The sequence below is a fragment of the Bidens hawaiensis genome, unplaced genomic scaffold (assembly GCF_021521415.1).
Source record: "Bidens hawaiensis isolate Kalapana, Puna unplaced genomic scaffold, B.hawaiensis_p1.1 tig00000055_1, whole genome shotgun sequence".
NCBI classification, from domain to species: domain Eukaryota; kingdom Viridiplantae; phylum Streptophyta; class Magnoliopsida; order Asterales; family Asteraceae; genus Bidens; species Bidens hawaiensis.
Window position 1 is genome coordinate 824399 of NW_027491016.1, and position 27479 is coordinate 851877.

The 27479-nt window shown below is 32.5% G+C and overlaps 2 protein-coding genes across 2 annotated transcripts; one reads left to right on the forward strand and one right to left on the reverse strand.

Annotated features, from left to right (window-relative positions):
• The first annotated feature begins 10012 nt into the window (after positions 1-10012).
• LOC143549155 (cationic amino acid transporter 2, vacuolar-like) lies at positions 10013-15642 on the forward strand. The gene is made up of 14 exons (XM_077040153.1): positions 10013-10387; positions 10964-11165; positions 11245-11329; positions 11410-11550; positions 11630-11748; positions 11863-11959; positions 12072-12244; positions 12346-12412; positions 12519-12677; positions 13085-13349; positions 13440-13548; positions 14035-14147; positions 14244-14319; positions 15364-15642. Exons 1-14 carry the CDS (start codon positions 10186-10188, stop codon positions 15524-15526), a joined length of 1971 nt encoding a protein of 656 aa, XP_076896268.1. The 5' UTR covers positions 10013-10185; the 3' UTR covers positions 15527-15642.
• Positions 15643-18664: 3022 nt separating this feature from the next.
• On the reverse strand, positions 18665-26357 carry LOC143548949 (polyribonucleotide nucleotidyltransferase 1, chloroplastic-like). Its single transcript, XM_077040006.1, has 22 exons — positions 26106-26357; positions 23609-23677; positions 23326-23432; positions 23166-23208; positions 22949-23032; positions 22441-22505; positions 22177-22333; positions 22022-22078; positions 21705-21818; positions 21321-21584; positions 21179-21253; positions 20892-21005; positions 20719-20811; positions 20457-20635; positions 20056-20239; positions 19930-19977; positions 19788-19860; positions 19526-19707; positions 19294-19452; positions 19165-19218; positions 19055-19096; positions 18665-18979 (listed from the first exon to the last, which is right to left on the reverse strand). The coding sequence occupies exons 1-22, from the start codon at positions 26355-26357 to the stop codon at positions 18695-18697; spliced, it is 2700 nt and encodes an 899-aa protein (XP_076896121.1). The 3' UTR covers positions 18665-18694.
• Between the last annotated feature and the right edge of the window lie 1122 nt (positions 26358-27479).

Below are 27479 nucleotides of genomic sequence, written 5' to 3' on the forward strand. Positions count from 1 at the left end.
AGTATTGAATTATTTGGAGTTTGTGGGAAACAAAAATGGAAGCAAATTTATTTATTTGTTATTTATTATTATTATTATTATTTTTGTTAATTGGTTTACCTCCTTATGTTTTCATTTTGTTTCACCAAACTATACTACTAAGGGTGGGCGGGGCGTCTAACTCGGATAACCCGAGCTCGAGTGAGTTAAAGTCAGGTGACACGTGGTTATTGGTTGGTCTGAAATAAACAATCTATAAGGCATCATATTGGGGCAATAGAATTGGCTTCTCATCTTAGTAAAACACTTATATGAGTTATATCTATCACGTTAAAAATGTTAAATGTAACAAAGTCTGGTTTCTAGTAAAAATATATGTCATGTGACGTAATGGTATTTAGTTGGTTAATAAACTAAACAAAACTCGATTTGATTCTTTTAAAGTTTCTTTTACAACGTTTTTAATGCTGTGTTACATCTACTTGGTTATTGATAATCGGATCGCTAGTTGTCGCTTGATCGGATCAAACCAGTTACCGATGACGGGTTGTATGATCTAGATGGAAGTGAATCAGATTCTACAAACGAGTGTGTGCGGTTTTCAACTGGTCTACGTGTAAGTGAAGCAAGATAATATTCAAAAAAAAAGAAAAAAGTTATAATATCATATTTATATGACATTTCAAACTTCAAAGGTCAAAGTTAAGCAAATAAAACTTTTTATTAGTTGTATGGATACACGGACAAGAAAACCATTGTCCATTTGTCCCTTGTACAGTTGTACCAAAGTTAATGACCATGCTCATATTATTATTCTTGACAAATAAAATGATCTATTTACAATAGAGAGGCAGGTAAGCGGATAACAAGTTGTGCCGCTACCCTCTTTGAATAGCAAAACCGATCATACTGAAAACAAAGTTATCGTTCTTCGGCGTCGTTGAGTTACTGTGCACGACCCGTTGAACTCTTTTCAGAAGCGTAGCAGCATCGGGGGGCAAGAGACCCAAATGTATCGAAAGCAAAAGGAATTAAGGCATGTTGATTCTCAACACACACCTTCTCGTGCTTAGCAGTTGTTCCTGTTTCTGCCTTTAACATGACCTGCCTAGCAACAAACCCAGTGTCCCTTTCTTAGATGTGGCTGATCAAGGTTGGCTTTGACTTTAACCAAATTTTTTAAGGGCATTGTTTCAAAATTGAAGTCATTTTTCTATTATAAATTTCTTAAAATAGGAAAAATATATATATATATATATATATATATATATATATATTATGACTCACTAAATGATATAAAACAATCTTTTAGTTTTATAATTATATTAAGTATTTAAGAATGACTCGATATAAAATATAGAGAAAATTACTGTTTGCGTTCATGTGGTTTTAGGGCGGAGGCATAATGAGTCCCTGAAATTTTTTTTGAACTGGTTGAGTCCTTGTAGTTTCAAAAACGAACCATTTGAGTCCCTATGGTTTCAGTAAAATGAAAGTTTATCCTGAAAGTTAAATAATGGCAGGGATTCAAATGGTTCATTTTTGAAACCACAAGGACTCAACCAGTTTAAAAAAAATTTCGGAGACTCATTGTGTCTCCGCCTTAAAACCACATGGGCGCAAACAGTAATTTTCTCTAAAATATACTATAATAGTATCATTTGCTTTTGTCATGCTAATACCGCTATATATAATACTAGTTTAAGACCCATGTACTACACGAGTAATTGGTTAAAAAATAATATTTAATTATTAAGAGAAATACAAAAAAACAATAAATTATCATATATTCTAAGAGACAACCATTGTAAAATAGTGTTTAAAACAATCTAGATATTTATTTAATTATTTGCATCCTTCAAATGAGTATTTAATAGTTATTCATTAACAAATAAATGGTAATAAAGGATTTTAGAGATTTAGTAGGTTTTAAATTATGAGGATTAATGCGGGAGTGACAAGTGGCAAAACATTGTAGGTTTTTATTATATAGTATAGATAAGAAGTTACTATAGAAATGGAGTATATGTTATTTTACAGTTTGATAGGCTTAATCACATAAACAAAAAGTTTAAAGAGGATATGTGAAGTTAGTTTATCCCGTTACTTTAGCGGAAAGTTGTTGGACTAACCTATCAAATTTTATATTTGCGAGATGTTATTAATGCCATGCTAACAAACGGGATCATGTAATAGCAACTTGTATTGGATATGTGATCTTCATTAGGTTATGGTATGAAACCTAAACAAGATTTGAAGTTAAGACCTCTGTGAAAAGAAAATCACGTGTCGCCCCGCTAGGTTCATTTTCACATCAGATGTTCGCATGGCCACATGCCAATGTGAAAATGATCTAGCATGTAGTTTCCATTATTTCATCATGCAAGACAACTACATTATTGCTGTTTGGCGATATATTTTTCAAATATTATTTTGTCAGGGCAATAACTTAAAATGCTTTTATGTTAAAAATAAATAATTTGTAAACTTATCCTAATTATTAAATATTATCTTGTCATTACTTTTATTGTTTTTATGCATGTAACAGTGTAACACGTAAATAAATAAACTGGTTAACTTAAAATATGATACAACATAAATATATCAATATCTATCTATCTATTATATGTATAAACGAAACCCCTAAAATCCTATGTGTCGCAATGTGGTCGCTCCCTCCTTTTATGGAAGCCACCAGATTGCTTGATTTTTAAATGGAGGCATCTCATTGATTTAACCCAAATTTATGGGTATGGGTCTTACCAAAACCAGATAGCTCTTAAACGGGTTGTAACATCTCATTAAATTAAAAATTAATCTTACCAATTATTTGATGTGAAAATCCTATAAAATAGGGATATACTATAATTTAATATCTATTTATAATTAATAAACAATTTTATAGTAAAAAATATAAGCAGGCCATTGGTCATAAAATCCAGATAGTTTTTAAATGGGTTATAACACATCATTTATTTATGAAACTCTTTCATCATCAAACCCTAAGTATATTATTAACTTTCTTACAATAAAGAAAATTAAAATCCAAAAAATAAATATTAAAAAACGAAAAATGTAAAACAACCATTCTCGCAAGCCATCAGATTGCTTTATTTGTAAATGAATGCTTCTCACCGCATTTGACCCGAATTCACGGGTAAAAGTCTCACCAAACTAAGATAGCTCTTAAACGGGTTATAACATCTCATTATATTAAAAATTAATCTCATCAAATATTTGATATGAAAATCCTATAAAATAGGGATATACTAAAAATTAATATCTTATTTTATTTAAAAAAAGATATTATTTATAATTAAGAAATAATTTTATAATAAAGAAATAAACGGGTAACGGGTATCATCAAACTCAGATAGCTTTTAAACCGAATTATAACATATCATTTATTTGTGAAACCATTTCATCATCAAATCTCAAGTATATTAATTATTAACTTTCTTGCAATAAATAAAATTAAAATCTAAATATAAATATATAAATATTGAAAACGAATAATATAAAACAACCCCGTAATACAGAGGATAAAACCTAGTATATTATATTATATACGCTTGCGTTACCTATGGGATTTTGTAAGAACCACTAATATTTTAATTGGATTGATGACCCCGCAAGGGTGGGGAAAAAGCATGGTAGCCAAGATCCGGTCCCAATTATTAGTTATCACTTTCGTGCGTGACTGTCATACTCAAAACTTTACGTTAGGGTCCATAAAGTTTTGAGAAAAATTCCCAAAGTAATCATTATTTAAATGGCTTTCTAAATTTGGTCATCTTTTACAAAAAAAAATCTTAAAATGTCCATTAAGAAAAAGGCGAAACGACTTTTTAATAATCTAATACGATTAGTTTCTAGAGCCAATGAAAAACGAACGCGTGTTCATAAAGCTGACGTGGCGACTGATTGGTGAAGACAATCTACACGCCAACAAAGCAATCAACCCATTCATGTCTATGTCGAGCCGACTAGATCATGAAAACGTCAACTAGACAGCGTTGTTAAAAAACACGGGCCGACTAGTAAATTTCGTTGGACGACTAGATCATATCAAATGAAGATTTTGAAAAAGCGTTGTCAAAAATTAGGGACGACGAGATCGTGAACACGACCAGATCATGATAAAAAAAACCAGGACGACTAGATCATGATACAAACAACCGAAATGATAGATTATCATTATGGTTTGTAAATGGTTTTAGTCACTGGTGTATAGTAGTATAGTAGATGATGATGATTGTAACGAAAATCTAATTAAATCATCAGTTCTATTTATGGTACATACAGGTACAATAAATCTTAGTTACTGTATATTATCTTAATTCATTCATAATCAAAGTGAGATGATACCGTCCGTTTACAATATTAGCGAACGCTAGCATATCGAAAATTGGTTCAAAAATGTTACGAACCGACTGTGATTGTCACTTATTATTGATCTTTGACTTTCTGGCGAGTCATTAGATTTCCCAATATTTTTTTCAGAAACTTTATCAAGATCTTTGCCAGTTGGTTTTTCATCAATTTATTATTATTATTATTATTATTTTATTATTTTCTGTTCAAGATATGAGTAAGAGAAATGGTTCTTTATTTTATTGTCTGTTTCACATACAATTATTCCCACAATTTTGGTTTGTAACTAAACTTGGGTGTTTTTAAAGATTTGTCACGTGGATATAACTTGTTCATCTTAATTATGTTTTTCTAATTAGCATTGAATAATTGAGGTACAAATTAAAATTCTGATAGGCCACTCCATGTCCTGCTGGAACCGTTGCGCGCCTATACGTCTTATGGATCCCGTGAATTATGAACATGTCGGGTCTGATATGGGTATCTTTGTTATCGATTAAAAAAATTAGTATTTGTGCACCTATACTAACTATTATTATTATTTCTAATTTTTAATTCTTGTTCGGTGCAAGTAGGGGTGCAAACGAGTCGAGCCACTCCTATTCGAGCTCTGTTTAATAAAAATTAAAGCTCGAAATAAGCCGAATTTTTTCAAATTGGAGCCGAATCCGATGCTCAAATAAAGTTTGTTTAGTTATCGAGCCCAAGCCCAAGCCTTCCATGGGAAGCTTGTTTAGGCTCTTCAAGATTTAACGAGCCTTGTGTGTTTTTAAGTTTTACCTTTTTTATAGACTTTTATATATTAATTTTACACTGCGCAACCAATCTCAAGCCGAGTTTTGGTTGGTTTAAGGTACTACACGAGCTCAAGTTAAGCTTATGCTTGTTTAACATGTATAAATTAAATAACAAATAGTAACTCACTAACCAAGCTTGAACTCCAGAAAAGAGAGCTCAAAATAAAGCGAGCTCAAAAGCCTAGTCAAAGTCATGCTTTACGCCCCTGGTGTAACACAAACAAATAATCAGAATAACCCATAAAATAATCTAAAAAAATAAACATACGGATTTTTTGGAGACACAGGGTGATTTTACTAAAATAAAACCTTATATGCCCCGTACAGGACTATACGAGGGCCTATACAGACGGAGGATAGCCTCATATAACCATATACGACGTATAGGGATGTATTTAGTGTCCCTATCAGAACCCATATATTATACACTAGCCTACATACCTGTGTGACACACAGGTTAAAAAAAATTATTCTTAAAACGTAATAATAAATATAATGTATGAAACTTTGAAAATCAAATAAATATGTAACCAGGTAATTAAATATGGCATAAAAGATGAAAAAATATACAAAAGTTTATTACAAATTTCTAAATACTTCTTTGTATACAACATTCGATGTTGTATTTGAAAGATTACTATCACTATCTAGGATAATAACTTTATGGTCATCTCGTCTTGTAACTCTTAGCAATGCAACAAAAATTGACCATGTGTTGGCGATTAATGCATCAAATGTCGATCTCCTTCTCATTGCCATCCAGCAATAGCATCAACCTCATCTACAAATATAAAACTAGAAGCCTGCATAAATAATTTTTTTGGTTTAAACTCATTTTAGACCAGACAAAAGTTTGCATGCTTTACATCGATCGGTTATGACTCAAAACCCATTTCGACTTTTGAAAAGACAACCAAAAAAATAGAAGTATATAATTTGACGAACATAATTGTTCTCCTTCCGTGCTATTTAATATGAGTGTTTACGGTTCAGTTTGAAATCGTGTAACCGTCTGTATAAAACCGGACCAGACCATAAGATTATTATAAATTAATGTTTTATTATTTATATAGCCTCATATAACCGTATACCGGAGGTATTTAGTGTCCCTATCAGAACTCATATATTATACCTTTGGAATTTGTAAGAACCACTTATTTTTTAAATTTTTATTAAATTGATGACTCCGCAGTCCGCAAGGCCCATGGGTTGGGAGAAAGGGTACAAAGATCTGCCCCAATTACTTTTCAGTGTGGGACCAATGTGTATCAAAACTTTACATTTTGGTCCCATAGTTTCACAAAGCTTCAATCCCGCCCCTTAGTTCTTTTGTTGAAAGAGGGTCAATGAGCAGCATTTTTCTTTTTTAACGATTAAATGTTACACTTCACAAGGATTAAACTATAGACTTCTTATTCTATATCCTAACTATCTTACTATCCCGTTAAAGTGAGAATAACATGTCAATGAGCAACTAAGATTTTCATATAAAATAGTTAAAATTTTGTATGGTAGTATGCCTGTTAATTAGAAAAAATTTATGTTTGAATACTTCTGGTTTGATCATTCAATCTATTTGTAGATAATTTCTAAACCTTTATTGCTTTGAATACAAATATATTTTAATTATATTGACTAGCAGAGTGCTCGCGCGATGCGGCGGCGACGACAATTTGCAACACTGTAGTTGGTTATGTTGGTTCATAAGGCAACTCGTGAGATAGTGTATAATAGCACTTTAGTTTGTTAGTTTTGTTATTCGTATAATATTTTATAAAATTTTATTATAGAAAACTATTTTTACTGTTTCAAGTTAGCAATATAAACATGGTATATCTTTTTCATAACTGTTACACATATGAAATAAAAATAAATTGACATAAAAATTATTGTCTAATTCAGTAAACTATAATGACAGTGCAATAAACTAAAACAAGAATAATAAAGTTTAGTTATACTTCTCCCATATCCTAATTGTCTCGTCTTGATTTTTCAATCACCATTTATCATCGGCGAACATGCTATCTAAAGATTTACAAAGAGATTGATGCCCAGGTTTTATTGATACATTTGATGGAGGCTGAGATTCTTTTTTGTTGGCTATCTATTTGCATTGTCACATCTTCTACAGCAGGTTTCGATACTAAAAAAAAAGAAAAAGAAAATAATATTTAGTCTCTTATATATGTTTTAACAAAGTAATAATGTTATATGCAGTTAGTATAAATACCAATGCTTTAAACTTTTTCTACTATTCGTCCATTAAAATTTCCTAGTTTATGTAATACAAAAATGATTAATTTAGTATGATGGAAAACATGAGGAAAAAACAGGTAAAATCAAACACTTGTGCCATTACAAAAAACTACGTGATGGATCGATATTCCGTATCCACGTCATTGGACATCCAATCTTCAATAGAAGTTTATGAGGTCGCAAACCATTAACATTTAGTGAGTTTAGGAACTCGATTAGATAAAAGTTGTGGTTATCGTCCTCAACTTCGTCGAAACTATATAATAAACCCTTTCCTCACCATGAAAATTGTCGATCAGTTGATATAATAAATTTTTGATATATATTGATAATTGGATAATTTTGTTATCCACAACTAAATAGAAGTTTATGTGTGCATTGAGTTGATTTTATTCTAATGGTTTTGTTATTTGAATTGTATAATTGGGAGGGTTGGTTTTGTAATTTCATAGTTGATAATTTAAATAGAATGAGGGGTGTTTATAAACATTTTATAGGTGCTTAGTTGCATATCTAAGTTGTACTTTAATGTTTCATTGACTTGTACATTATAATCTACAAATCGGTTTTGAATTTTTTTATATAGAAACATCGACAAAAATAAGCACGTCGTAATGGTTGGTTCAATTTTTTTAAAGAACATTATATATATAAAAATATAGACAAAAGCAAAAAAATGGTAAGTATGTCAATTTTTTTTAATAAAGATGAGGGGTAAAATGTGTAAACAATTCTAGATATTACAAAAATTAACTAAAGTTTAAGGATATATATTGTAAGTTTTAATGGGTATATATTGTAAATATAAAATAAGAATTAAAAGTTACAGATGATTAGTGAATTGTGTAAAGTAAAAAATGTCCCTAATTTATTTAAATTTTATGCATTGAAACTTGTATATGTTGCATTATAGATTTGACCTCTTAAAAATTAAGAGGTCTTTGAGATTCTCTTTATATATAGTATAGATTTGTGTACAGCTTACAAACGAAGTTAAGTAGATCTGTTAAACCTCAAATATGTCAGGGGGTATTTTCGTATACTTAAATTAAAAATTAATCCCCAGCCTAAATTTCTAATGGGCTAGGATTATTTTTTTAATTGACCTGATATGAAATTTAGGCAGAGGTTAATTTTTTAATTGAAATTGACGAAAACCCCCTGAAGTATTTGGGGTTTAACAGATCTGTTTAACTCCGTTGTATACAAATCGATATAATTAAAATGTATTTATATTCAAAGCGTTAAAGATTTCAAAATTAAATACAAATAGATGAAACGATCAAACCATAGACATTCAAACAGAAATTTTTTCAGATAATTATAATAAACCATAACTTACAAGTTCTATCTAATAAACACATAACCAAACATAAATCATAATTAACTTGTTAAACATACATCCAGCCCATTCAAAATTCACGGAACCCGATGATTCTAGTTAGACAAATTATTCACGTCAAATCAATAAAGCATAACTTAAACAAACAAGTTATTTCCATGTGACTAATCTTTAAAAACACCCAACTTATTTACAAATCCAAATTTGTGGGGCACCAAAATGACAAGGAAACTCCAAACATGAACAATAATAATATCAATAACAAATTCATGAAAAGGCAGCTTGCAAAGATCAGGAACGAGTGAGTGAGAATTTTAAAAAAAAGGTATGTATCCACACACATCATTTATAGAAAAGCACATGTGACTAAATAATAATAGTAAGAGCATTCTTAATCCATCTCTTATAAATTAATTATGCGAGAGGAATTTACAAATTATAGAGTGAGGTTATAACTGTAAATTATATGATGAAAATAGAAAATGTAGTGATATTTTGTAAATTTGAGTAAACTTTGTTTGCCCTTATTTATTTTTTAATATTTGTTCAATTGGTTGTGACTTGTGAGTAGATGAGAGAAAACTGTAATGATAAAGGTATAAAAAAATATTATTTAATTAAACAGAAGAGAGAAATGTAGTGTTTTTTAGTGCAATTTTAGATATAGGGATGAGAGACGGGCTAGGAATGCTTTAATAGACAAACGAAAAGAACTAGGCTTCCTTTTAAGGAAGTGGCGTACCTACACGACTACACGGAAGATATAGTTATTGGCTGACCCCTGTGAAATATCTTTTAAAAAGTTTATATACGTAAAAATCTTGACACCGACCCTCTTCTAACCACTTTATAAGCTTTTCATGGGCCCACCACTGTTCGGGAAGTCGTCGGTTCAAATCTGAGCAAAAATGGGGCGTTTTATCCTGCCTGCGTTACGACAGAGGGTTTTGACTCTTGTGGCGGTGCGACTGATGTCACGTGACATTAGACGAAAAGGTTAACGCGGGGAGAACCCGGGAACCAAGGTTTATGCCTTTCTGGAGAAACTACCTGGGCCTCTGGGGTTCCAAACCAACATGCGATCATCCAGTCATACTGTAAACTGGGTTTCAAACCACCGACCAGTCATACCGTAAAAAAGTAAAAAGTAAAAAAGGAAAGGAAAATTATAATCAAGGGTACCCAGGACACAGAATAAAAACAGAGTACATCGAAAGAAGGAAAGAAAGCAGAGCATCAAACCAACCCAACCAAACACAAACCATCCTTTCATTCATTCATTTCATTCATCAATCAATACGCAAGCAATCAAGGCTTTCGGAATCAGCCAGCCAATCCATCCCTCATCGAGGGAAGGATTGAATCTTTACGAACCCATCTTCAATTTCAAGAAAACCCTAAATCCCCTGTTCTTCTTATTTCAAGATTCTGTGATTAATGAACAAAACCCAGATTCTGATTCAAACCCAGATATATTTTGCTGTTAATTTGATGGGTTTTGTTTCTGAGGGAGGGGCAAAATCGGGATTTAGAAGTTTGGTGAGAAGAAAGAGGGTTGATTCTGTTCATTCTAAGTCTTCAGATACAGGGCATCATCAATTGGCTAAAGAGTTATCCATTCTGCATCTAATTGCCATAGGTATGTATAAATATAATTACATCATCATAACACAAAAAAGTTGCTTCCTTTATCATTTTTTGGCTAAAGAGTTATTATTATTATTATTATTATTATTATTATGTTGGAATTGTGTCATTTTATTTTATTTTCAATTTTTTATTGCAATTACCATATAACTTCGACAGTAAGATTTTAGGGTTTTAATCATGGATATTGATTAATTATTAAAGGTGAGCTTTTTAAATTTCTTAGGCATTGGTTCAAATTTTTTTTTTTAAATAATGAAATTGTGTCATTGTATTTGACTGTGGTTGTAAATTAATCATATTATTTCAAGACTAAAAATTTAGGGTTTTTAATTATGGATATTGATTAATTATTAAAAGACTGAATTTATTTTGGGATGTTGAAATTTCTTAGTCACTGGTTCAAGTTTTTGTTTTTTTTTTCTAACATTGAAGTTGTATCATTCTATCTGATCTAAATTATCATATTATTTTAACACTAATTATTTAAGATTTTAGGGTTTTAATTATGGATATTGATTAATTATTTAAGGTAATGAATTTTTTTTGGGATTGTGAAATTTGTTAGGTGTTGGTTCAACAATTGGAGCTGGAGTTTACATTCTTGTGGGCACGGTAGCACGAGAGCATTCGGGACCCGCGTTAGCCTTTTCTTTTTTAATAGCTGGAATAGCAGCCGCCCTTTCGGCCTTCTGTTATGCTGAGCTGGCAAGTCGTTGCCCTTCAGCTGGAAGCGCGTACCATTATTCTTACATATGTGTTGGAGAAGGGTATGCTCTTTATGGTTATAATTCTCAATGCATTATAGTAATTATTTTTAGTTAGTAATTATAATTTGTAAATTTACAGTCTTGCTTGGATAATCGGTTGGGCTTTGGTTTTGGAATATACGATTGGTGGATCTGCGGTTGCTCGTGGAATTTCACCTAATCTGGTGCATAAATTTTACATCTTTACGTTTTACATTTTATGCAATTTTTTTATCTAATGTAAAATTATTTGTTATTTCTTCAGGCATTACTTTTTGGAGGTCCGGATAGTCTTCCACCATTTTTGGCCCGATACTCTGTTCCCGCACTTGGTCTTGTGGTGGATCCGTGTGCAGCCTTTTTGGTGTTTGTTGTTACCGGGCTGCTATGTGTGGGAATCAAAGAGGTAGTTGTTACAGTGTTTTTTAATTTATTTTTACCTTTTTCTGTAATAAAGTTGTTAAATTGTTTGTTTTATATGGCAGAGCACGTTTGTGCAATCGGTTGTGACCGCTGCAAACATTTTTGCTATGATTTTTGTGATTCTAGCCGGTGGATATCTAGGGTTTAAGAGTGGATGGGTCGGCTATAAAGTTTCTACAGGGTAATTGGCATTACTTTTGAACTGCACTTAAGTTAAATGTTCATCAACAGAACAAAAAAAATATATTATTGTTTTTTTTTTAAATGTATTTATTTATTTTTGTTGTTTTGATAGATACTTCCCATATGGAGTAGATGGGATGCTTGCAGGTGCTTCTACAGTCTTTTTTTCTTACATAGGGTTTGATTCAGTTGCCAGTACAGCCGAAGAGGTAGGTTAACTAAATTTTCGACTTTTTGTCACAAACGTGAAGGAATTTAAAAAATAAAAAATAAAGAGCAATAAAAATTATCTTATGGAACTCAAATTGATGAACTTTGCAGGTGAAAAATCCTCAAAGGGATTTGCCTTTAGGAATCGGGGCTGCGTTATCTATTTGCTGCATGTTATATATGTTGGTCTCTGCGGTTATTGTTGGCTTAGTACCTTATTATGCAATGGATCCCGACACCCCTATTTCTACTGCTTTTGCTAGCCACGGTATTCAATGGGCCGCGTAAGTAAATTAATAAATCATCTGTTTTATCGTGTTTTACGAATAGTTCTACAAGCATTTTGTTTCTCCCATAAAGATATTTAAAAAAAAATATTTTACAGGTATATTATAACTATAGGTGCTGTAACAGCTCTCTGCTCGACATTGATGGGCTCACTTTTGCCTCAGGTGAACACAATCAAATGTCTAAAGTCTAGACAAAGTTACTTTACTTTATATTAGATGTCACCTGTGCAATGCTTTATTTAATTATTTATTTTCTTATGTCTTGAAGCCACGAATCTTGATGGCTATGGCTAGAGACGGTTTGCTCCCGTCATTCTTTTCAGAAGTAAATCCGCGCACGCAAGTTCCGGTCAAGAGCACAGTTCTGACTGGTTTGATTGCTGCCACCCTGGCATTTTCTATGGATGTCGAGCAGTTGGCGGGGATGGTATGTGACATCTCTTTTTAGATCATTTGGCATCACCTGTTTTGACAAGCTACCCGTTTTGCCCGACCCACCCATCTTTCCATATTCCACCTCTAATATGTTATATGTGGTAACTTTGCAGAATAGTAACCAAGTTTCCTTCTGAAATCATTTATTGTTTTTCTAAAGTCACTCGGCTTTCATTGTGTGTTCCAATCTTACGCAATTTTTATTATAAATGTTAATTTTTTTCAAAGCTAAGTGAGGCAAATGAAATATATATGAATCTTGATTACTATTTAGTGATTATCTTTTTCCAGTTTTGAACAATTATGAAACTTGGTTATTATGGTTACTACTGTGAAGTTTTTTCTATTTTATTTTGATTTCTAATGTGTATAATAATAGTTGCTTTGTTGTGTTTGAAGGTTAGTGTAGGCACACTTCTTGCATTCACAATGGTGGCAATCTCGGTTCTCATACTTCGATACGTCCCACCAGATGAGGTCCCACTTCCATCCTCATTTCAGGCGGCCATAGATTCGGTTTCTTTGCGCTACAACAATATTATTAGTGCTGACGAAACTGATGTTGAGGTCAACAATGGTCAAAGCGGGGAGAAAAATACACGTTATCCCTTGAAAGGAGAGATTTCAGCTAACTATCCTTTAATTGCTAAAGTAGCAGCTCAAGGTTTATAATCCGGGCTCCTTATTATTCATACACATTAGCTTTTATTAGGAAAAAACTTGAGGGCTAATGGCGTTTTTGTGAATTTTGTAGCTTTATTCAGTGAAAAGAAGAGAAGAAAAATTGCAGGGTGGATGATAACGCTTAATTGTGTTGGAGCATTGATTCTTACGTATTCGGCCTCAAATCTTGGTATTCCTAGGTTAGTTTGTTTCATGTTTGTGTGTTAAGGAATCTTAGTTGAATAATATTAAGCCTAGTAGCAAAAAGATTTGAGATTGGAGTCAGAAGTCCCGAAGTTGGAACTTTTCCACTCTACTTTAAAATTTAGACACGGGCTCTCCTAGTATTCGTGTAAAACACATCGACCGTAACCCGCATACACTTAAAATCGTGTAACCCGAACATGACCCGTTTTAAGTTTAAACCCATTTATCTAGACGTGTTAAACGGGTTGGCGGGTGATAGCCAAGTTGTAAGCGTGTTAATTGAGGTGGCTGGTTATAGAAAAAGGGGTTAAACGGGTCATAAACATGTTAACCAGGTTGGTGGGTTGACTTTTTAACTAAACAAGTTAACCAGGTCAGCCCGAACACGATTCATTTAATCAAACATGTCAACCTTTAAACGAGTTATAATCAAAACTTGTGAGGTTTGTTGACTCCATTGTTATTGCTGTTATGAACAGTTTCTTTCGGTTGGCTCTATGTGGAATTGGCGGGCTTCTATTATTATTCAGTCTAGCCGTGCTCACTTCTATAGAACAAGATGACGCCAGACACAACTTTGGGCACACAGGCGGTAATATATCCATATTGTTTTCTATTTATAGTTGACTTTTCGTGGAAAGTCAAACACTGTAAATAGAATTAAGACATTGTATTTGTTCTGTTTTAGGTTTCATTTGCCCGTGGGTCCCTCTCCTGCCTATCCTTTCTATTCTCATCAATACATATCTGCTGCTAAATCTAGGGTGAGTGTTATTATTACGGTATAATTTCATATATATCGCTACAAACATATTAAATAGGGAAAATTCTCAAAATAGTCCATTTGATGAGAGAGATTCTCAAAATAGTCCTACCTTTTTTGTAGATTCCAAAAATGTCCATTCAAAACCGTCGACGGGGACAATTTTTGAACCAAATCCATCTTCGCTGATGAATTTTGAACCAAATCCGTCTTCTGACATCTTTTAAACCAAACCCGTCTACTCAGATAACTTTTTGACCAAATCCGTCGGCTCCAATAATTTTTGAAACAAATTCATCGTTTTTGAAAAATATGTTTTTTTAAATCCGAGAAATTTGAAATTTTGTTTTTCTTTTAATATTTTATAATTAATTTTACTCATATTTAGTTTTTCTTTTATAACTTTTAAAATATAAAGTTTTATAAAATTTCGAATATACCGACGAGCTTATTTTTATCTACGTGCTGATACCGAGTAAAATTTATGTCGAAACGTTCAATAAAAACTTGACCTGACTTGGTTTTGAATAAAACTTATGTCGGCACGTAGATAAAAATAAGCACGTCTCAATGGTATATTCAAAATTTTATAAAACTTTATATTTTAAAAGTTGTAAAAGAAAAACTAAATATGAGCAAAATTAATTATAATAATAAAATATTAACAACACAAATAAGTTTGTTTGGAGAAGTTTAATCGACAACGCCAAATTTTGGTTCAAACCGGTCTGGGACCCCATTATTTAATGTAGTTGGCATATTTTCATTGGTTGTTGAAATCCGTTGGCTTGTTTACAAATGAGTCGCCTCAGACGAATTTCGCATGAACTTTTTGGGACTATTCAACAAATGAGGATTATAAAGGGACCATTTTGATAATTTCTCTCATTAAATGGACTATTTTGGGAATTTTCCCTTCAAATCGTATATACCTTTCTTTAATGATTAAAAATATCAAATGTACTCGTTTTTAATTCATTTCGTCAAGAACAATTTAGAATGACAAGTTTGCTCAAAACTATATATTTTTGTGTGAAAACTGTAGGGCGGATACTTGGATGAGAGTGTCGGTATGGCTGGTGATTGGAGTGCTTGTATATGTATTCTATGGGCGGACCCACAGCTCGTTGCAGCATGCAGTGTATGTACCAGCAACACATGTGGATGAAATATATCAAAGCAGTGCAGAATCGTTGCCTTCTGAATAGACGATGAAACGGGCCAAGATTAAACGTAGATTGTTTGTCGCATCCGGTGCCTTGTGCTTAAAGCTACTTGTGTTATATGTTCTGCAGTTAACAACCAAGGAACATGTCCATTTTATGTAAATATATATACACATATATATGCACGTATTTATTATTAGGGTTGGTTGGAATTCTTAATCAGGAATTCCAAATTGAAATGTATTATTCTGCTTTTCAATATTTTCCAATATTTATCTATTATGCGCGTTGGTTTCGGCCTTCGCATTCAGAACGTAGCATCTACATACAAAATGTGTTTAAAGAACACACCAACGAATAGGGTTTTTCTAATTACACCTTAAACTATGTTCTAATTACACCCTAGTCTAGACGAGAGAATGAACTTCATTAAGCATTGCAATCAAATGTAATAAAAAATCTAGACTAGGGTGTAATTAGAACATACTTTTTTGTGAAAATTCTAAAATAAGCATTTATGAAAATAAATTTCTAGTTTTAGGTATCATTTGTAAAAAAATCCAGAAATAGGTATTATAAACTAGTCGTGACGGGTAGTTTCTAGAAACCAATTAGAACTTGCTACGTGTTCTTAAACTAACCGTAATGAGCACGTTCACTAATCATTTACTCGTCACGACTAAATAGGTTTCATGCCTCGTAATCAACGCCCACGAGTAATTCATAAGTCATTTAGTCGCAACGATTAAATTATAAGGTTAAACTAGTCGCGGCGAGTTAACTGCTAATAAACTACTCGTGTAGAGAATGCAAATCGGGTAAACTAGTCGTCGCGACGAAATGACTTATGAATTATCCGTGGGGTTGATTACGAGACATGAAACTTATTTAGTCATGACGAGTAAATGATTAGTGAACGTGCTCGTTACGGTTTAGTTTAAGGACACGCGACAAGTATTAATTGGTTCTGCAAATTACTCGTCACGAATAATTTATAATACCTATTTCTGGAATTTTTTGCAAATAATACCTAAAACTAGAAATTTGTTTTCATAAATACTTATTTTGGGAATTTTTCCTACTTTTTTTAGGAAGAGTTGAGACTATATTTTTCTTAATAAAAAATTAAGGTATTTTAGATACGAACAAAATATTTATTATTATTATTATTATTATTATTATATTTTTAAATATAGTTGTTTTTTAATAAGGCATGTTTAATCATAGAGATTTAGATTTATTTACTTATTTTTTAAAGTTTTTTAAGAAAAAAGGAAAAAAAGAAAAAATAATAACATACTAGATATCTAATTACTTATTTTAAACACTTCTTATTTATAGATCACTTATAATGCTTTTATATGTAACTAACTGACGGGTTAGGTTATTCTACAAATAGAGACAAAAACGAGAATGATGAGAAGAATTTGCAGCAAAAAAAGAAAATAATAACAATAAAAGTATAGTGAAAAATTAATTAAAAAAAACTCATAACTCAAAATTTAATGAAAAAACACAAAAAAGTAAAAATACAAAAATGTTTCCTCCGTATTCCTCGTTTCAAAAAAAAAAAAACACAATGTTGAGGAACAAAGATCATTGTGTCTTTTTATTTTTCATTGTGTGTTTTTATTTATTTTCGTAATTAATTGTATCTTTTTTTTCTTGATATTGTGTTATATTATTTAACTTTGTGTTATATTTTGTTCGGTATTGTACTATATTTTGCGATAAATTGTGTCTTTTCGACAGCTTTTTTTTTTGAACAAGAGCGATGGGAACATTTTACTTTTTTCGGTTTTTATTTATATTTTGAGTTATGATTTTTTTTTTATTTTTTTGAATATTTTATGTGTTTTTTTGTAGGGTCACAAATCTTTCTCACAATATTTATTTTTGTTTCTGTTTGTATTTTAACTTTTCCCACTAACTGACACATGTTTATAAAATAAATTGAACCCATATATTATGTTCCACTCGACCAAGCTATATTTTATTTATTCTTTTATAACCTTTTTTTTTTAATTTTACATATATATGCTACTTTATTTAACTAATATTGTGTTTTGAATGTAGCATAATTCATATAGTTGTTTTCCAAATTCTTATAATTAAAAAATATATATATATATATATATTCTTGTTAAGTATTAGATGACAATAAAAACTAACAAAAATAGATCTATCTAAACATTACATGTGATTAGTAACAATTGGTTAATAATCTGATGATTGTTTAAATTGAGAAACTCCATTAATGAGTGATAATTAAAAAAGAAAGTCTTAAATTTACTAAAAGATTAAAGAGTAGGGTGTCATAGAGACATAAACTAGTGTATAAGGCAACACCCTTAAAAAAAGTCTTAAATTTATTAAAAGATTGTAGAGTAGGGAGTCGACCGTGTCGTAGACTATGGTGTATAAAGCAACACCCAACGAATATACACACACAATAACACATACACGAGAATATGTGAAAATGTAGTGATCTGCTATAAAAGACAAATTGGTTTAGAAACTACTTCCTTAAAACACGTCTTCGCCGGATCTGTTATTTTCGTAATTTTTTTTTAAATAAAACTAGTGTAACTTAAAAATACTATAACACAAAGGTATTAGTTTGTTGGCACTCTATGTTGACCAATGTTTTGACTTGGAATAAACTTTGTAGTATCAAGAACCATCTAAAGCTAGTGTTAAGTCACTTCTGTTATCTGAACATTAAAAATTTAAAACACAACCTGCCGGTTCCAAATTCTCACATGTTAGAACAGGGAAGAAGATGCAAAACTGGTCTTGTACATGATTAATTCTAATCTATATACAAGTATCAAGATTAATACAAATTCAACGTCAGTCGTAGGACCTAGTGTAACGGTTTCTCCTTCGTAGGATCCACAATGCATCATCAAGCGATTTATAGCCAGAATTTTCTGGGCGTCCTGTCTTCCCATCGATCATGAACATAAATAAAGGTACTTCACAAGTTAGTTTGGCAGTCCTGATTTTTGTTTCCAAGTGATATCGATACGAATTCAACTCCTGCGAAAAAAAAAACGACATCTAGTTACAAAATTAACCCACTCTAGTGTATTCTTAATTTAATTTTTATTACTGCAGACATCTATGATACATAAATCATACCTCTATCCTTATAGAGCAGGTCATGTCAAAACAGATGAAATTACTTTTATGCCCTTTATGTTCCTTTTATCCAACTGGAGCCTCTCCATTAACTAGGGCACTTCCACTCTCACTGGATTCAACAGTATCAGTTTTGTTGCTGCTTGTTTTCGGCTCGTTTTTGCAGGACCCAACATATCTCTTGGTAAACGTACCTTCAGGGGTTTTATCGATGTCACCCTTTTGTGGGTTTGAACTTTGTCTAGGTTTGCTTTTCCCACCAGCTAGACGCGGATTTTCATTAGGTTTATCAGTACCCTGATCTGGTAGCAATGCTTTTCGGCTTAGGCGAAGTTGTCCTTTTTCATTGATCTATAATACACATTAAGATAATTCTGAATAATGTACAAAAAAACTAATAAAACTTAATTTTTAAAAAATTCTAACCTCAATGAGCTTGACATCGACAATGTCTCCAACCTTGAAAGCCTAAAACAATGCAAAAAGAATGCCATGATTTGGTTTAATAAAATACAAACAAAAGTGATAACTCTTACATCGTCTGGTTTCGATAGCCAATCTGGACTTAATTCACTAACATGACAAAGTCCCTGAATGAAGTTAAAACTTGTTTTAGATTTATGATAATTCTAAATCATGATTATTACTTGGGATAGAAGTTACACCTCTCGGCCCGGTACTATTTCTACAAAAACTCCATAAGGAAAAACAGATGTGATTTTACAGTTCTTATATACATCACCAACAACTGGGACCATTGTCAAGTTACTAATAATAGATCTAGTCTTTTCTAAGCTAGCCAGATCTCTCGATGTTATTTTGACCTGCAAAAATCAAAAGACACATCTTAGATAGCGATTAAGAAAGAGCATAAAGAAGCTGGCATGTTTAGCTTACTGTTCCATTATCTTGAGTGTCGATAGAATCCACGCCAGTCTCTTCAATAATACTCTTGACCTTTTTACCGCCAGAACCGATGATAAGGTTAACTTTATCAGGTTTAACCTTCATAACCAGAATAAGTGGGGCATGCTTAGAAAGCTTCTTTGATGGTGGAGGTGAGCATTTCAACATCTCAGCTGAAAATATAAAGTCAAACTAATTTTTAAATATGTGTATATATTTAAAGATATGTTGATATCATGTGTTTGAAATTTACCAAGAATACGCTTTCGCCCTTCTTTTGCTTGCAGTAAAGCCTGCTTCATTATTGACAAAGTAATTCCACATACCTATAATGTAAAAAAGCAGATTGTTAAGATATAAAACCACCAAAATTCAACAAAGGTAGAATAAATGACCTTTATATCCATTTGAAATGCTGTTACTCCATCATCATTCCCAGCAACCTGCATCATTAAAGTTCAGTAATTTCATAACCGTTATGATAACTAAAGAACCATTGGCTAAAAATATAATTAAGTTACCTTAAAGTCCATATCTCCAGAAGCATCCTCGGATCCGGTGATGTCAGATAAAATAAGTGGAGTCCCGTCTCCCCCAAATTCCTCTGTGTCTATAACCATTCCCATGGCTATACCCGCAATAGAACTCTTTAATGGCACACCAGCGTCTTGTAACGCAAGGCATCCCCCACAAACTGATGCCATGCTGTCACATCGTCATACAACAAAAAGAAGTATAAATGTTAAAGAATGTCACCTTGAAAGCTGTAATAATAGAATTTGGCCAACTTTCAGCCCATTTGACTCTTTATAGGTTTATCTAAAAGGTTTTAATTTGACCCATTTGAGATAAATAAATTCAAGTATTCAACCCATATCTAGTATTTCCTATAAGAATAAACCACCCTTAAAAGTTGTCATACCTTGAAGATCCATTACTTTCTGTTATGGTGCTCTCGACGCGTATAGTATATGGAAAATCATCTTCAGAAGGCAAAATCGGTTCTAGGGCTCGTTCTGCAAGTGTACCATGACCAATTTCTCTTCTACTTGGTGCTCCAATTCTTCCAGCTTCCCCAACACATGACGGTGGGAATGAATACTGTATAATTATCAAAAGGCGGGTTTAGTTAATACTAATAATCTAATTAATATGTATTTAACAGAGCTAAAGCATAGTCACACCTGAAGATAGAATCTTTTTACATCTTCTACACCTACAAGGTTGTCTATTCTTTGTGCCATCTGTTTATCACCAAGGGTAACCACTGCCAATGCCTATAACACAAGACAATAAATAAAAACACAATTTTCTCAAAAGGTCACAAAGGTCTAATTTTGATAATTTAAATACAAACCTGTGTTTCACCACGTGTGAAAAGAGCACTTCCGTGTGCTCTAGGAAGTAAACCACATTCTGAATCAATAGGGCGTATCTCCTCTGAAGTTCTACCATCACTTCTTTTCCCTCCCTTTATGAGGAATACGCTTTGATTAGGACAAAAGCATTGAATATAAAAAGAAGGATCAACTTCATATATACCCTTAATACATGGATATATATACGATATTGCCCCATTAAGTTCAAAGACTAGCATAACTATGTTTAAATCAATTTCTTAATAGTAAGTGATTGCATGCATACCTTAACTATTCGGTTTCGCAGGTATTTGGAACTAACACTTTTGAACACCAATTTCACGTCTACCTCGGAGTAAAACTACATAGGAAACAAGAAGAATAAAAATATAAAATATAAATGATTAAGGAAGAGAGGATAAGTATACCGTGGGAACTGGTTTTTTCAAAACTGGCTTAATGTGAACATCTCCTACATCAAATTCACCATCAACAACAAATTCTTCCTCTTCATCTTCATCCTCCAACATGTCTGGAGTTATTTCAGAACCAACACAAATTTCATTCTTGCTGACATAACCCTCCTCAGTAAGTATGTTTAGAACTTTGTCCTCTAACAATGAGAGGGCTTTTCTTCTTGGTACTTTGTTTTTTATTTGTAGAACATTGACTAACTCATCACCAGCAATTTCCTGCATTGTGTTTACTTGTGAACTTGAGACAAAACATGATGCAGATAAATGAATTTCATAGGGTGATAAATCATATTAAAACATAAAACATATTTAAAAAAGATAAAAAGAGGCACATACTTCTACATGCTTATACAGCTCAGGTGGTGGTAACTTGATTGAATCAAGCATTTTCGGTTTTCCACATATTTTTGCCAAATTGTCCACCTCTTTGCATATGGCTTTTACAGCATCCTGATGCATAAAAGAAAATAAACTTTTAACATCCAGATACAAGTACACATATAGGCATAGAAAACAAAAGACTATCTCATCCAAATTTTTGATTTATCTAACATTAGTTATTTAACAATAAAAATAAACCCTACTATTTATCTAAAATAATCATAGCAATCCAATAAAACTGAAAGTAAAATCCAACAAAATTAGATAACAACCTGGCCAACTTCTATTGCTTGAAGCAACTTCTCTTCAGGAAGAAAGTCACAGTAACCCTGAAACAAACAAGTCGATAAACACAAAAATACCCATGTAAGGCATGTGATAATGATGTATGCATAGTGTACTGGCAATAAAAGAAGAGTGGTACAACCTCTATCATTAATATCCCGGTTTCTGAGCCTGCTAACATTAAATCCAGTTTTGAATCTTCCATCTCCATGGTTGTTGGATTCACAACAAACTTATCACCAATTAAACCAATTCTAACTCCTACTACAGTCTCTGTATGTGGCACTTCTGAGAGAGCTCTGTTTGGTACACAGTGTGGCAATAACTGTAATTAGGCTAGCTGAAAATAAAATAACCTATGATACCATCTAAGAGCAAAAATGCTTAGTTTGGTATTATTTCTTACACTGCGATTCCAGCCGCTGTAACCGCCAAAGAATCTGGGGAGTGCAAACCATCATAACTCAAAACCTGCAAATGAAATTAGTTCCATTATGCCATTATGGATTATATATCCAACAAACATAAAACTTTGAACTTCAAATATGCATTTAGCATCATCCCTTTTTCACTTTTAACGTATCTTTAACTTTAGAAGTCCATGTTATTTTCAGTTTTCCATGTCCCGAGTAATAAATTGCAGATCTGGTTATCCAGCTTTTCAAAAAGAAAAAAAGAAGGCAAGAAATTTTATAATATCATTACGAAAACTAGAAAACTCAACCAACCAACTTAACAGAAAGCTGAATAAAGGTGTCCATTGTGAAATGACTATACAAGAAAACTCAAAACATTTATCTTAGTATCAGTTACATGACTTGGAAACAGTATAAGACACCTCAAAGTCAGTCATATACATGAAAATAAAAATAATAAACACAACAGGAAAAAGGGTCTAAGAAGCAAGTACATACCCAAGATAGTATTTGAATTTCATGGTAGAATCCCTTAAGCATGGTTGGCCTCAATGGCCTATCAATTAGTCTACAAATAAGTACCTGTATTACATTAATAAATACCATTCAAAACTCCCAACATTTGTATTATAACTTGAGGGTGTGTTAATTAATGAATCCCTGAAATGAGAAAATAGGGGTGGTTTTAATTAAGGACGCAGGAACAAACTAATACCTCATGGTCCTTCGTCCTTCCCTCTCGCTTAAAAAATCCTCCACTGAAAATATAATTAAAAAATCAATACATATATGCCTGGTATTATAGATATCAATAGTAGTTTTAGGTATTGTTAGTAAATTTGACATGTAAAAAAGAAAACAAGAATAATACTTGCCTAGTTCTACCAGCTGCTGAAAACCGCTCTTGATAATGTACAGACATAGGGAAAAAGTCAGAAGGTTCACTCAGGACATCAGCCATACAAACAGTTGTGTACACAATCTGCAAGGGATGTTATTATTATCATCATCATCATCATGATTATTATTATTATTATTATTATATTTTATTATTATAAATCGCATAACCTAAGATAACACATCACCAACTTGCATTTCTGAAATGAGCATAACCTACTTTAAAAACCAAACATAAATGTAACTGTTCCCAAAACTTACGGTTTCTCCATCTCTTACAACAACAGATCCACTAGCCTGTCTTCCTATTTGACCAGTCTCAACTGTAATCTGTAGAAAGAACTATATATTAGAGCAATAAATATAAGAGATGCTTGTAGGCTTTACATCCATTGTTGTTAACATGCTTGTACTGTTTTGGAAAGAAAATCATATTTTTAAACTAAAAATACTCAACAATTTACAAAGGTAACAATCTAGCAAACTTGAAAAACATGCAAGAAACACAAGTAACAGATAGCTAACGTTTTATAACCTCAATGAGTATATTCCCCGTTCTTGATACTAATCATCGAAGCCAGCAAACTAAACTGATGTTTTAAGTTCTTTCTTGAAATCACCATAAGTTCTATATATATAATTAACTAGGTTAAATACCCATGTCATACATGGGCTTGAAAACTTAAATTCTGTAAGTGATAACTTTTGAAAAATAAAGTTGAGTAATGCATTAATAAGTATGAAGTAAAATTACAACTACTATTCACAATCTTAAAAATAAATCATAAATCTCTAAATACTTCTTTCGATACAACAGTAGACGATACACTAAAAATATGGTAACTAAAGTAAAATAGAATTATGAGAGCATAAATAGTACAATCGGAACAATATGAACCAGTCATCAGTAGAAGAAAGCTTTCAGTCAGTCGAAATGTGCAGTTAAAGAAAATCAATAAGGTTTTGATTGACAATATATTGATAGAAATAAAGAGATTATGGTTATAGGGGAAAAGAAGGCGGGCTGGGTTCAGTTAAAGACCCACGCATTTTTAACAATGAACCCGCTAAGTAAGTTTTAGGAGTTAAAATTTTTCATATGCATGTAAATGTTTTCTTACATATAAAAACGATATAATTTATATAAGACAAATTAAATAACGAAAATGTTCAGTTTATAAAAATGTTTTATAAGCAAACCTAACGTTTTTAAGAAATAAAATATGTTTTGTAAAAGCAATTAGAGAAATCATTAAACAAAAAATATATAAAAAGAACTTTAAAAATGTATAATTAATAGGAGAGAGAGGCGGGAAAAATAGTAAGAAACGCATAAGGGAATGACATGTGGCATGAGGAAACTCTTATTTATTATATAGTATAGAGTATTTCCATTATTTAATATAATTTACAAGTTTAGATGTAAATATTCTGCTTAGGATGAATTCTAAATAATATTAAAATTGATTATGTTTTAACGAACGGTTATATTATTTTATCAACGATCGAACTAAAGAATTAGTTAACGTTGCATTTGTTTTGGGAATAATACAAGTCTAGTAAGTATGTTTTGTTAGTCTTTGAAAGGGTGGGTTCATTTCAACTTATATAGCTTCCACATAGCACGGTACTTGAAACTCAATCAATCAACTCGAACTCCTACGTAAATAGCAACATAAGTTGTATAGAATCTGATTAGATACTACGTTTATAGGATGCCAATTTGAAGCAAAGCATGTGTTTGCTATCACCAAGTAAAAGGCTATAAGGTGAGTTCTAGACGCCCTTTCTTTTAAATGTTTTTATGATTTTAGGGCTGGTATATATATTTAAATGTTTTACCAATATGATTAGTTGATTACTATGCATGAACTTATAATGATAAACAAGCATGAAAACGGTTTACAAACATACGTATATTTTATTTATGTTTTATGATCTTTACATGCGAACACGCATGATTTATAAACATGATTTTAAGATGATGAATATTTATGCTGATGGTTTAAAAGCAATTATATATTTCATAGATTTATATATGATTTGTACGCTTTATTTATATGTTGATGTTTATGATTTTAATGGTCGTGCATGGGTTGGGTCAACTAGAAGAAGTCCCTTCACAGGGCAAACAGAAGAAGTCCTCTCACGGGGCAAATAGAAGAAGTCCCTTCACAGGGCAACTAGAAGAAGTCCTCTAACGGTACCGTGACTTGGTGTTTGGTCTGTGTGGGGCAAATTACGGACTCTTTATGACCCGGTGCACCGACTATTTATATGTTATGTTGCGTATATTTAATTATGTTATGGCGTTTAATGTTTAAGCCTTGTTTATGACTTTAAAACTAGAACTAGCTCAGCAACGCTGACGTTTTTCAATATATATGTCAGGTTTATTTCAGGTTCGGTGTTGGAATGAGGATCTCTTGGCTGCTTATGAAGTTACCCGTATCAAGACTGGTATTCTGTTCCTGATTATTTAGTTCATTTAGATTATTTGAACTATGATTATTGAATGTATTTCGCTGCATTGGTTTATATTGTTCCAGTAACGAACTATTATGCTTATGAATGACCAACCGTAAGGCCTCCCGGTTTGGGGGCCTTTCATACACAGTACTGGTATTCGCTAAAAAATGCTCATCCCTATATACAATTATTTATGCAAATTCATCTAATTTTGCAATAAACTAATTCAATTTTGTTTCTAAGGCAATTGAAACCGAACTTAAAATAATAATAATAATAACTGGCTTACGTATCTATCTCCGACGGGAATTTGAACGGAACGACGGTTAGGGAAAAACGGCGTGGCGTCCTTTTCCGAAGCATCAGGTTGACGATTCAGAGCCCTAATTGTGAACCGGTTAGAGTGTATTCGTCTGGGTGAAATGAAATTAGAAATAGAAGGTGCAGAATGAGGCTTTGTGAGGCGGAAGTAGGGTTTATTGGATGATGGATGTGCGAAGTGACAGCAAGGTCCGCCATGGAAGCTACTGCTTGCAAGCATTGTGGTGGTGGGACAATGGTGATGATGGGAGTATTGAGACTCTTATCCGTTGTTGCTGGTGCGCGGCATTTGCAGATGGGCTTTTACTACTTTTGTTGGTTATATATATTATATATGTATCTATAGGTGTACAATCCGGGTATTTTCAGAAAACGAAAATGGATAGGAACCACCAATTCCAAGTAGGGTCAGCTAAAGTCAATAACCAGATTGGGTAGTAACCGGATCCGGGTATTGTCGGGTATTTCACCGGGTTTTTATTAGTTTCGGGTTAGGTTCCGAGGATAAACCCCAAACATGGTCCATATCTGCATGTTCAGGTTTGGGTACGACCAGGCCCGGTTCTGGGTCAGGTTCAGAACCGGGTTTTTTTTGCCCATCTCTAGTTATATTTAGAGGTAAAAGAAAAAACAGGTTGGGAATCGAGCCTGGGTTTGAACCCGAACTTAGCTGTAGAGTTGAATAGGTATGTGACCTATACCTTGAAGTCAGGTTGAATTCGGTCAACCCGACCCAAATAGGTTAAAGCCCTGTTTCAAATTGGTCAAACCCAATCATTTCAAAAACAAGGTCGGGAGAATGGGTATTAGTTCATCGACCACTTTCAAAAACAAGGCTCTGATTAGAGTCTTAAATGATGCCTTGGTTTAAAAAAAGGTCGATGGATCAAATTGGTCAACCCCAATCCTTTCAAAAACAAGGTTGAGAGAATGGGTATTAGTTCATCGACCTCTTTAAAAAACAAGGCTCTGATTGGAGTCTTAAATGCTACCTTGGTTTAAAAAAGAGGTCGAAGGATCAAATTATGTGATAGGTCTTAGACCGTCCGCATCAGTTCATAGTAATTTTCTCTACAAATAGCCTAGTCAGCGTGCCACGTCAACTTTTTATTTATTTTTTTCACAAACACTTTTACCTACAACAATAACATATTCATTCTTCCCACAAACAACCTCATAATTTTCATATCATCAACATGAAGGACCCACGAACCACCATCCTTCACCATCCTTGATGAAGGATCTTTAAGGATGGATGGCCTCCACATCAACCTCCACAACACTTGTCTTTTCCATTATTCTCACAAATTTCCTCCACATAAGCTATGGATGGCCTTGATGC